The sequence below is a fragment of the Eptesicus fuscus genome, chromosome 4 (assembly GCF_027574615.1).
Source record: "Eptesicus fuscus isolate TK198812 chromosome 4, DD_ASM_mEF_20220401, whole genome shotgun sequence".
NCBI lineage: Eukaryota > Metazoa > Chordata > Mammalia > Chiroptera > Vespertilionidae > Eptesicus > Eptesicus fuscus.
In genome coordinates this window covers 22848068-22861214 of record NC_072476.1, presented here as the reverse complement: position 1 = coordinate 22861214, position 13147 = coordinate 22848068, and the positions used below count along the sequence as shown (strand labels likewise).

Here is a 13147-nt window from a genome sequence, read left to right as displayed (position 1 = left end):
AACTCAGTATTTGGTCAAAATCTACTATTGGCTTCTGGAATGTCAGAGAATTGAAAACCAACTTCAGAGATATTTCTGGCATTCTTGAACCTGTGTGGGTCAATGGTCATGGGATTGTATATAATCAGTGTTGGTAATACTGATGTATTAGCACAGCACTTAGATTTATTATTACTATGTGAGTATTTACTTTCAACTAAAGGTAAGCATCCCAGTTGCAACCTGAGTGAAAATAGCTTTATGTGCCTTAGACATTGAAATTCTGTCAAATGATGTATAAAAGCATATTTATTATTATAAGAGTAAAATGCTGCAATGCATACAAACGGTGAAAACAGTTAATCTCATGTACAATTACTGAGAATTTGAAAATAGTTAAATAGGAAAATACAGTTTTAGTAAATATGAGTATTAAGAGACACATCTGTTAGGTAGCTGAGAACAAGTCCCTTTTGGGCCAATAAATGCTTTTAACATTTATGAATTATCTCATTACCATCAGAATGGCCACTCAAAAACAAAAACAACAGAAAATCAAGTGTTGGTGAGGATACCAAAAAATTGGGACTTTTGTTCACTGTTCATTAGAATGTAAGAGCAGTCATTATAGAAAATAGTATGGAGGTTCCTTAAAAAATAAAAAATAGAATGATTGCATGATCCAGTCATCATACTTCTGGGTATACATCCAAAAGAATTGAAAGCAGGCTCTCAAAAGAAATATTCATGTTCATACCAGCATTATTCACAATAGCCAGGAGGTGGAAGCAAATTAAGACGAATACATAAAGAAAATGTGATAATATATGCAATGGAATATTATGCAGCCTTAAAAAGGGAGGAAATCCTGTCACATGCCACAATATAGATGCAATGGAACTGCATTATGCTCAAGGACATTATGCTAAGGGATCAACACAGTCACAAAAGGACAAATACTGTATGGTTCCATTCACATGGAATATCTAAGGTGGTCAAAAATCATAGAAACAGAAAGTAGAAAGGTAATTACGAAGGGCTGGAGGGTAAAGGGGGAATTAATGTTGGTAGGTTTAGAGTTCCAATGCTGCAAGATGAAAAAGTTCTGGAGATCTGTTGCACAATAACGGTAATACAGTTAACACTACTGGACTCTATCTTTTTAAAAAACAGTTAAGATGGTAAATTTGATTTTATGGTTTTTTAGCACTAAAAATAAAAAAATTTAAAAGTCTATGTAATAACAACCCATAGAAGAGTAAAATGAGATTAAATCAATTTTAATCTTTGTAGATCTTTCGGTATACTAAGTACATCTGAAACTAATCTAATAATGTATGTATTAAAAAAGAAAAATAGCCTGGCTGGTGTGCTCAGTGGTTGAGCGTTGACCTGGTCAGGGCACATGCCAGAGTTGCAGGCCTGATCCCCAGTATGGGGCATGCAGGAGGCAGCTGATCGATGATTCTCTCTCATCACTGATGTCTCTATCTCTCTCTCCCTCTCCCTTCCTCTCTCTGAAATGAATAAAAAGATTTTTTTAATGAAAAGAAAGAGAAAACAAAAATACTACTAAAAGAAAACAGAGGCTAATTGTTCTATAACCTTGGAATGCAAAAGGCCCTTCTAAACTATGACTGACTAATAAATTTGATTATATAGAAATCAAATAATTTTTGACAGTACCATACAATAGATAAATCTGTAAGACAAATGACAAACTCCAAATATTTTTAATTCATATCACAAACAAATATAGAATGATCTCCTAGAAATTGATGAAAACAACAACAACAACCCAATTTAAAAACAGGCAAAGATAAACAGAGTTCACAGAAAAAGAAATAAAACAATTATTAAATATAAGAAAAGGAGCTCAAGGTCCCTCACTTCAGAAACCTATCATACTGGCAGAAATCCAAAGTTTGAAAACCTTCTGTTAGTAAAGCTATTTGGAAAATGGGGACTTACATGCTGTTGGTATAACTATACAGAGAACTGGGCAATAACTATCAAAATCACATATGCAGGGGGCGGGGATCAGGAGCCAGGTGGCGGGGGTCAATGGGGGACATCTGTAATACTTTCAACAACAAAGACAAATTTTTTAAAAATCACATATGCACATATTTGACCCAGAAATTCACTTCTGGGAACTTATTCTTCAGATATGTGCAAGCAATGCTACCACTCATTACAGCAATGCTTATCTATGCAGAAGAATGAAAATGAAGCAGATACCCATCCCAGGGGACTGGGTAAGTTATTATGTATTATACATACAATGCCAACCATACAATAGAATATTATGTACCTGGGGGGGAAAAGGAGAAAGAATGCACTGTGTCCAAATACAGAAGATCTCCAGGTCTACGTTATGTGAAAAAGCAAGACGTACAACAATGTGTACAAAATGCTTTTGTGAAAAAAGAGGGGAATAATACAAATTTCTATTTCTATTTGGTTGAATTTGCATTAAGAAACTCTACTCCTTTGTATGTTATTTTAGAATCATATGAATGTATAATCTCTTTGTGTTAGACTGCATGACTGGTCCCAATTCTTCACCCTCCCCATATCTACACCCTTGCTATGGCCTCATTGTGGGTGGACTGTACCTTCCCACCCCTTGACATGGGTTGGCCATGTGACTTGCTTTGATCAAGGATATATGGGTGGGATAAATGGTATGCCAGTGGCTTGCCAGTCAAAACATACTATAAAGCCACAGTAATCAAGTCATTATAGTGTTGGTATAGTAATTCATAAATTATACATTGGACCAAAATAGAGAATGCTGAATTAGATCGCAGGATATATGGGAAGTTAACATTAAACAGAGCTGAGTTCAATTCAGTGGAAAAAAAGGTGGCTTCAAGAAATAAGAAAAAGTTCAAATAAACAAACTTTACACCTAAAGGCACTAGAAAAAGAACAATTGAAGCCCAAAGTTAGAAGGAAGGAAATAATGTAGATCAGATCCAAAATAAATGCAAGAGTCACTAAAAAGGCAATAGGAAATCAATGAAACTGACAGCTGGTTCTTTGAAGAGATAAAATTGACAAACCTTTAGCTAGACTAACCAAGAAATAGAGAGAGTTCTCAAATAAAAAAAAAAAAAAAAAATGTAACAACTGTCCTAGCCAGTTTTCTCAGTGGTTAGAGCATCATCCTGCAGACTGAAGGGTCACAGGTTCGATTCTGGCCAAGGGCACATACCTCAGTTGCAGACTCTGTACCTGGCCTGGTCCGGGTACATGCAGGAAGCAACCATTGATGTGTCTCTCTTACATCCATGTTTCTCTCTCTGTGTCTCTCCCACTCTGTTCCATTCTCTGGAAAAAAATCAATGGAAGGCCTGGCTATGTGGCTTGGTTGTTTAAAGCATCATCCCACACACTCAAAGATTGTGGGTTCAATTCCTGGTCAGGGTACATACCCGAGTTGCTGGTCCGATTCCCAGTCAGGTAGAGACAACCAATCAATGTTTCTCTCTCTTTCTGTCTCTCTCTCTAAAATCACTGAAACAAATCCTTGGGTGAGGATTTCAAAAAATAACAATAATATGCCTTAAAATTATTCAGAGGTCTAGTCAGATAATTTCACTTCTAGGAATTATCTAAGGAAAATATGCAGATGCTCAAAAAGATATATCTACTGCCCTAGCCAGTTTGGCTCAGTGAATAGAGCATCATTGGCCTGTGGACTGAAGGGTCCCGGATTTGATTCTGGTCAAGGGCACATGCCCAGGTTTCAGGCTTGATCCTCAGTAGGGGGTGTGCAGGAGGCAGTTGATCTATGATACTCTCTCATCATTGATGTTTCTATCTCTCTCTCCCTCTCCCTTCCTCTCTTAAATCAATAAAAATATTTTTTAAAATATATGAATGGATAAAGAGAACAAACTGGTGGTTGCCGCATGGGAGGGGTGTTCAGAGAGTTCAGTGAAAAAGAAGGGATTAAGAAATACAAATTACCAGTTATAAAACAGTCACAGGGATATAAAGTACAGCATAAGGAATATAGTCAATATTTTAATAACCATGTAATGGTGTCAGATAGATGGGTACTAGACTTATCAGGGGGATCACTTCATTAGTTAAATGTCTAATCATCACGCTGTACACCCAAAACTAATATAATATTGTATGTCGACTGTAATTGAAAATTTTAAATTTTTAAAAAGTGTGTCCTAAAAGGCTAAAACATCTGAAATAAAATTAACACTTAGAAATGTACTTCTGCCATGAAGACAGAAGAGAAACAGTCCAGAGATGGAAGACGCTGACCATGCCTTGCCATACTAGCAGTCAGCAGATGTGCGTCACTGCAGATTTCCCAGGACCAAACCAGAGAGGGTCGGACCTGTATTACCACCATTTGTCCACCATCCAGAACTGAAATATCATTGCTGTTATGTACACCTAAACAACTGTTGGACATAGAAATCGGGACTCAAAACAACTTTTGGCCCAGAAAGAAACTCACTATAGACTGATTCATTTGCCTCTCAGCATAACCATTATTGCTTGTCTCATTTTCGGTTCCTATAAGTGTATTCCTAGTATCACATGAGCTCACTCATCTAGGGGAAATGATGAACAACATAGACTGAGGAACAAGAACAGCAATGATCAGACTGTCAGACCTCAGAGGGAAGGTAGTGGAGGGTGGGGACAAGGGAGATAGATCAACCAAAGGACTTGTGTGCTTGCATATGAGCCTAACCAGTGATCACGGACAACAGGGGGATGGGGGCATGAGTGTGGGGGGGTTTGGGATGGGAATGGGGTCGGGGTTGATGACAAATATGTGATACCTTAATCAATAAAGTAATTAATAAAAAAAAAGTTAAAAAAAAAAGAAAAGAAATGTACTTCTGCTTTGCTATATTTATGCTGATGTTTATAGATTTACTTTCTTTTCACCTTCAATCATTAAAGTGATTTGATATATGCCAGATAGGAGTTTCCTTTAGTGCTCAATAAACCAAGAATGATCTTGATAATATGATTAAACAGTGTAGGAATGCTTTGTCTTTGCATATAATTCAAAGCATTTTCTTTTTATGTGTTTAATTAGCAGATAACAGAGGGACAATTAGGGTTTGTACAACCATGGCATAACATTTTAGGGCTGGTACCTTGAAGTATAATTATGTTCTTTCACATGTCCTGTGGAACTGCTATCAGATGGAATTTTTTAAAAATATATTTTTATTAATTTCAGAGAGAAAGGGAGAGGTAGAGAAAGATAAAAACACCAATGATGAGAGAGAATCATTGATTGGCTGCCTCCTGCATGCCTTGATCCCACAACCCGGGCACGTGTCCTTGTACGGAATTGAACCGGGGATGCTTCAGTCCGAAGCCTGACACTATCACTGAGCCAAACCAGGTAGGGCTGGAATTTTTTGTTGGATGAATCCTCATCCAAGCAAATATATATATATGTATTCATGAGCTCACATAATGGGCAAAGAGACCTGGAGCAAAGCCATGCAGGACTAGCCATGAAGAGTAACATGAATGATGCGTACTTGAGCTAAAGATGTATACTTCCTCTAGTTATTGAGAACCTCACTCCTCTGCTTAATTTACATGTTTATAATTAGAAAATCTGTGAGTGGATAAAAACACTGTGATGCATATTTAGACAATGGAATTATTATTAGCGCTGAAGAGAAATTAGCTATGAAAAGGCATGGAAGAACCTTAAATGCATGTTACTAAATGAAAGAAGCCAATACAAAAAGGCTATACATCCTCTTTATTTTCAACTCTATCACATTCTGGAAAAGTCAAAACTATGGAGACAGTAAAAAGATCAGTGGTTAAGAGGGGTTAGGAGGAGGGAGGGATGAATAAACAGCACAGCGGATTTTTAGGGCAGTGAACCTACTCTGTATAATACCACAATGATGGACAGCCTATCTACACTAATAAAAGAGAAACATGCTAATTGACCATACCTTCGTGATGCCCACCAGCCAATCAGGAGTATGCAAATTAACCCAACAAAGATGGCGGGTTAATTTGCATACGCAGGCACCAAGCAGCCAGGGGCGGGGCAGGACGCAGGCGTTCTGTACCACCCCAGCTGCTGGGGCCTCTGGGCAGCGTGGGAAGGCGGAAAGGTGGCTCCGGGCCAGAGCGAAGGCAGTGCCGGCAGCCAGGGGAAGGAAGGCCCATTCTTGCACGAATCTTTGTGCATCGGGCCTCTACTCCAACACACAAGATAGCCGCCCTCATGTGGTCAAAGATGGCGGCCACAAGATGGCCAGCAGAGGAGGGCAGTTGTGGGCGATCAGGCCAGCAGGGGAGGGCAGTTGGGAGGGACAAGGCCTGAAAGGGAGGTCAGTTGCGGGGGGACCAGGCCTACAGGGGAGGATAGTTGGGGACGACCAGGCCAGCAGGGGAGGGCAGTTAGGGGTGACCAGGCCTGCAGGGGAGGGCAGTTAGGGGCAATCGGGCCGGCAGGGGAGCAGTTAGGCACTGATCAGGCTGGCAGGCAGAAGCGGTTAGGGGCAATCAGGCAGGTAAGAGGTTGGGAGCCAGCAGTCCTGGATTGTGAGAGGGATGTCCGACTGCCCGTTTAGGCCCAATCCCAGGGATCGGGCCTAAATGGGCAGTCGGACATCCCTCGAGTGGTCCCAGATTGGAGAGGGTGCAGGTTGGGCTGAGGAACACACACCCCTCTCCCCCATGCACGAATTTCGTGCACTGGGTCTCTAGTATATCATAATACATTTGTCCAAACCCAGAGAATGTACAACACCAAGAGTGAACCCTAAGGTGAAGTATGGACTGTGGTTGATAATGATGTGCCAATGTAGTTCACTGATTGTAACTAGTGTACCATTCTGGTGGGAGATATCCATAGTTGGGAAGGTTGTACATGTATGAACAGGGGATATACAGAAACTCTCTGTACTTTTCTCTCAATATTGCCATAAACCTAAGACTGCTTAAAAAAAAAAAAAAAGTCCATTTAAAAGAATTTAAATAAAAAAAAAAAAAAAAAAGGCAAATGAAAGATATTTTCAGATAAACCCAAACTAGGAGAATTCATCGTCAGCAGACGTGCACGACAAGAATCCTAGGAGTAGTTCTCCAAGCTGAAGGGAAATGATACCATAGGGAAACCCAGATACCCAGGAAGAATAAACCAAAAATGGTGCGTATGGAGATAAATATAAAAGGCTATCTTTTTACTGTCTTTAATGTCTTTAAAATACACTTGGCTTTTTAAAGCAAAAATTCCAAGTGTGTTGTGGAATCCTTAGCATCTGTAAATGTAGCAATAGCTAATACAATTGCAGCATAAAGTTTGAGGAAGGTAAATGAAATTATAAGGTGCGAAGTTGTTACAGTGTACCTGAAGTGATACAATATTAACTAAGTAGATTGAAAAGTTCAGCATGTATATCTGAGCCCTAAAGAAACCCCCAAAACATAATGCAGGAAACTGTGGGGACAATGCAAAGGCTCCATGTGTTCACAGCATGTGGGTTCCATGAACATACGCATTTGTCCAAACTGCTGGAACTGTGCACTTAAGATCTGTGCATGTCACTGTATGTAATTCTTATCTAAATTTTTTTTAAAAGTGCTTTCTTACAAAAATAGCACCTGGCTCAGTGTAGTTATTCAATTAATGTTAGTTACCACTGTTAGTGTTCTGTTAACAACAGACTATCAGTTTAAGAAATACTGTTCTTTGAACATACTTCTTTCCTTCTTACTGTCAGGCCTTATTTATGTAGCACAAGCTTGTCCTTCTGCCTGAAACATTCTCGCCTCCCACTCTTCCCCTGGAAGATGCCTATCCGCCCCTCATTCTTCACCTCCCCTCCATGGCACTTCCTCTGGAAGCCTTGCAGACATTATCTCACAGAAGGCCAAATTAAGATATCCTGTCACTTGCCCCCATGGCACCCTGGACTTACTACTGGAATTAAGTTGTGCTTATCTGCCTATGACAGTGGTCGGCAAACTGCGGCTCGTGAGCCACATGCGGCTCTTTGGCCCTTTGAGTGTGGCTCTTCCACAAAATACCACGTGCGGGCGCGCGCACGTACAGTGCGACTGAAACTTCGTGGCCCGTGCGCAGAAGTCGGTTTTCGGCTCTCAAAAGAAATTTCAATCGTTGTACTGCTGATATTTGGCTCTGTTGACTAACGAGTTTGCCGACCACTGGGCCCTATGAGACTGTAAGATCGTAAGGACGCTGGCTTGGTTTGACTCACTGCTGAACTCTCTATACTCAGCACGGTGCCTGGGCCCCAGGTGCTGGTGGCAAAAAGCAGAGACAAAAGGCTCCGAGGCCTGTTTTCTTCCTGACGTACCGTTTCGCTCTCTCCAGGTCATCATTGGCTTGCTCCAGCTCCCGGATATATTTCTGCAGCTGATCTTTAATTGCCTTTGTCTGGGCTAGGTCATCCTCTAGCGCGGAGATCTGCCGGTAGCCTTCAGAATGCTGCGTCTCAAACTTCTCCTGAATGACAAAATCGACACTGAATGAATGATTTAAGGCTTCTGATAAGCTCTGTTTATCTCCCCCTTCCCTGTCACCTCCTTAAAATACTGAAGGCTAATTCTGGAATGCATGCGCTCCTCTTGTAGTACACACATGCGTGTGTTTTTTAAATGTTTTTATTTATTTCAGAGAGAGGAAGAGACAGGGATAGAAACATTAATGATGAGAATCACTGACCAGCCAACTCCTGCATGTCCCACACCAGGGATTGAGCCCACAACCTGGGCAAGGCATATGCCCCGACCGGGGATCAAACAGTGACCTCCTGGTTCACAGGTTGACACTCAACCACTGAGCCACACCATCAGGGCAGATACATGTTGTTTTTAGCCACTGAGCATCCATTCCCCCCACTCTCCGCAACCATAGAAAGCCACATAAACCTCCCCATGCCTATTCTGTGAGGACAATATGAATCCATGTCGCAGGACATTTCTGGATCATAAAGAGAACATCGGGGATCACAATGACTTTGGTAGCATGTACCACACAATAAGAGCAGGACATCATGTACTCCGATTGACAAATGTTCTGACTTTGTGATCCAGGACACTTCCCCTGCAGCATGGGGGAGTCAGAAGGAACTTCTGGACCTGTGGGAGAGGAAAGGAAGGAAGGAAGGAAAACAGGGAAGGAAGGGAGGGAGAGAGGGAGGGAGGAAAGGAACAAAGAGGGGGGGGGGGGAACCTGATATGAAATATGAGAGGAAGCTTAGTGCTTTCCAAGGCAAGGAATAGCCCAGATCTCAATGACCTATTGTTGCCCAACTATAGAAGCTAACATTTATCGTTTACTCTGTGGCAGCCTCTGGCTCAGTAGGCCAATTACACTGCCTCATGTAATGCCATTTCAGAGATGTGGGGACTGAGGCTCAGCTACAGAATTAGCCCAAAGTCAACTGGTAACAAATGATGGAGCCAAGATCCAACCTGGGCCAACTGGGCCTCTGCTCTTAAAACAACTATGCCAAACTGCCCTCACCATCTCAATCCAGGTGGTACAGGTGTTAATCTCTCTTCCCCTTTCTTTCCTTCTTTCTCTCCCACCCTCACTCCCTCTTCACCAAACACCCTTACTACCTTTCCTTCATCTACACGCAAAAGAAAATACTTCCCACAGGAAATGCCCAAGGTCTACTTAGAAAGTTCAAGAAAAAAAAAAAATCACTAAAAATAGACAAACTCCTTTCTCTTCTTTACACCCAGCCGAGTAAACAAAGCTGTTGCTAGAATGACGTAATGGTGCCTAGGCCGGGAGGCGTGGAGAGCCACTGGGAAGAGGAACGCCCACAGGACAAGCAGATTATTTACAGGGTGAGGACAGGGAGAGCATTTCACATGCTCAGCCTGCTGGGTCCCCTCTGATACTCCGTTTCCTGGCCGTGAGCAGAGAAAGTGTCTCCACTGAGGCAAGCAGGGGCAGACCAGACCCCGTGCACAGCAAATTCTCAGGCGTGGCCCTGATGGCCTCACACCCTTCAGGAGGGTGCACCTCTAGATAAAACAAGAGGGTGCAGGATCCTAGATTATTAACCTAAATTCAAATTCAGGTTCTCAGAGGATGCAGTTAACGAGCTTCTCCACCAGCACAGAGATTCAAAGGAAGTCCTTTGAACTCGTGGACATGAAAAACTATTGCTGAAATGTTGCGCTTTCATTTGGGGCTAATTATAATGAGCTGTCAGCTGATGGAGGCATCAATAGATGCTCTGTTTGATCCTTTACAGGCTTTTTTTATTCAACTTGTGATGAATAAGCCAGTTGTCAACAAGTCTGATTCAGTTGACTACATTCCTCTTAGGTGACAAATATGGGCTGGTGACACTTTACTCCAAGGTATTTCTATTTCTTCCCCTGCTCTATACTCCGAGTCTCACGGACCTGTCGTGTGCTTGTAATGGTGGTCTGCAGGTACAAGGGCTCAGTTCTGAGGCCGTCAATTACTTAGTAATAACTTGATATTTATTCAAGCATCCATGGAGGGCCTCCTTCCTCCTTCAAAATATCAGCCATATCACTGATCTTCCTTCCATAGTTTTCCATCCCAAGAATCCCCTTCAATTTAAGGACTATGTTTCCTTGGTGCAGAGGTTAAATACTAATGCCTGCAGGGACCAGGCTGTTAATAAAACGAGTGAAGTGGAACAGGTGTAGGAATAAAGAAAGTGACACTTATCCCTCAGTGTCGGAGGTGGTGGTGGGGGCAGCAGTGGGGACCGGGGTGAACTGGAGAATGCTTGCTCTAAGCAACCACTACTCAGCTTTTTGCTGGTGTGAAAGAATGCAGGCCTGGTGTAGCCAGATCTGCCAATGCTCATAGGAAATCGGAATTCCAGATTTTTATAGCCTCATAACTTTGAATGTTGATATTAAAGATATAAATTTTACCATCAAAAGAATAAACTGTAAACAAACACTGAACTCTTGTTACTATTAGCATGCTGAAGTATTTAAAGGGAAGTGTATAGTATAGATGTTTGCAATTCACTCTGAAATGCATCAAAACATAAGACAGACTGACGGATGGATATGTAATGGAAAGTATGGCCAAGGTTACTGGTAGAGCTTGGGTGGTGGATACACAGGTGTTTACTGGAAAACGTTTTCCATCTGCTGTGTGCTTCAAAACCTTCATGATAAAATGTTGAATAAAAACAACTAACAGCTAACAAACAACATCTATGGGCCAGACTGACCTGCAAATGGCCACATATGCTCTGTGGTCTACGGCATAAAAGCTTCAACTCGCTGCTCAGCTTCCAAGGTCTTTGGGGTCTTCCCTCTGTCCCTCCCCATCTCTCAAATCTCCAATTCATTTTGTTATTGTTGTTAATCCTCACCAAGGATATTTTTTTCCATTGATTTTTTTAGAGAGAGTGGAAGGGAGAGAGGGAGGGAGAGAGAGAGAGATAGAGAAAGGGGAAAGGAAGGGGGAGGCAGGAAGAGAGGAAAGAGGAAACATGGATATAAGACACATTGATTGGTTGCCTCCCACAGGTGCCCCGACCAGTGCTGGGGATCGAACCTGCAACCCAGGCATGTACCCTTGACCAGAAACCAAACTCTTAACCCTTTGGTGCACAGGTTGACATTCTAACCACTGAGCCACACTAGCCAGGGACCCAATCCATTTTTTGGTCTCGCTTTTTCCCATGTACCAATAAAGCCAGGACTCCCAAGGTCCACTTGACACTAACTCTTGTCTGTATCTGTGGCAGATCCAGATGAACTCTTTTTTTTTTTATTTCTTTATTGACTTCAGAGAGGAAGGGAGGAGGAGACAGAAATATCAATGATGAGAAAGAACCACTGATTGGCTGCCTCTTGCACGCCCCCAAATGGGGATCAAGCCCGCAACCCAGGCATGTGCCCCTGGCGGGAACTGAACCTGGGACCCTTCAGTCCGCAGGCCAATGCTCTATCCACTGAGCCAAGTCGGCTAGGGCCAGATGAATTCTTTATCAACCGTGGGCACCAAGTTACTGACTACACACATACACACACACACACACACGCCCCCGACTTCAAACACTAGCTCAAGTCCAACCCATGCAGATCTTTCTCTCTCAGGAGGGTTTCATGCTCATACTATGTACGGTAACTAAGCATCTTTTCCTTAAGTGCTTCCTGGTGTTAGGTTGTCTTCCCCAAGAAGCTTCCAGAGGGCGAATAGCACGTCTCCCTCCATCACACCTAACACTGCAGGACCTTGGCTCGTTCCCACAGCAGCTCATCAAAATTTACACGGGGAACTTTATTAAGAAAAAATACATAAGAGATAAGCAGACATGCCAGGGCCCCACCCAGACTTACTGAGAACAGGAATCTCAGGGCAGGGGTAGGTTCGGGCCTGTCTGATGTTTACCAAGCTGGCCAGGTGATCTGCCTGGCAGTGAGGGCGGAGAACCACAGTCTCCAGGGCACAGTGTTATCCTTAGTGATCATGTGCTAAGCCCTAAAGAACGTCCAGAAGGCAGTCTTTACCCTTTAGAGCAGTGTTTCTCCAGATACTTAGCAAGGTCTGGAGATATTTTTGGCCGTCACACACGGTGGAGGGGGTGCTACTGGCATCTAGTGGGTGGAGACCAGATTCTGATAAACATCCTATAATGCAAAACTTAGCCCTCACAACGGATAATTATCTTGCTTCCAATGTCAACAGTGCCCAGGTCTGGGAACCTGCTCTAGACGGGCACTGTCCAAACAGAACGTTCTGTGATGATGGAAACATTGTACAACCCCTCTGTCCAATCATCAGACCCACTAGAGACATGTGCCTACTGAGCACTTGAAATGTAGCTAGTGTAACTGAGGGATTAAATTTTTATTGATTTTATTTTAATTAATGTAAATGTCAATAGCCACTTGTGCCTAGGGGCTACCATACTAGAAAGCACAACCCTGGACCTTATAATACAACTAGAGGCCCAGTGCATGAAATTTGTGCACAGGTAGGATCCCTAGGTCTGGCTGGCAATCAGGACTGATCAGGGCCTTCCTTCGTTCTGCACCGCCCCCTGGTGGTAAGTGCACATCATAGCGAACAATCGAACTCCCGGTCTCCTGGTCAAACTCCTGAGGGGATACTTTGCATATTAGCCTTTTATATATATACTAGAAGACCGTTGCA

The 13147-nt window shown here is 42.5% G+C and overlaps 1 protein-coding gene across 7 annotated transcripts in view; it reads right to left on the bottom strand.

Annotated features, from left to right (window-relative positions):
* Positions 1-13147, bottom strand: part of NDE1 (nudE neurodevelopment protein 1) — a 33903-nt gene that overhangs the window by 8586 nt on the left and 12170 nt on the right. For all 7 annotated transcript variants that reach the window (XR_008555780.1, XM_028145464.2, XM_054714761.1 and 4 more), the window contains exon 4: positions 8328-8476. Coding sequence is in view for 6 of the 7 variants with exons in the window: in XM_028145464.2 (XP_028001265.1) it covers positions 8328-8476 (149 nt within the window). In the remaining variant the exon portion in view is untranslated. The remainder of the gene's footprint in view (positions 1-8327; positions 8477-13147) is intronic.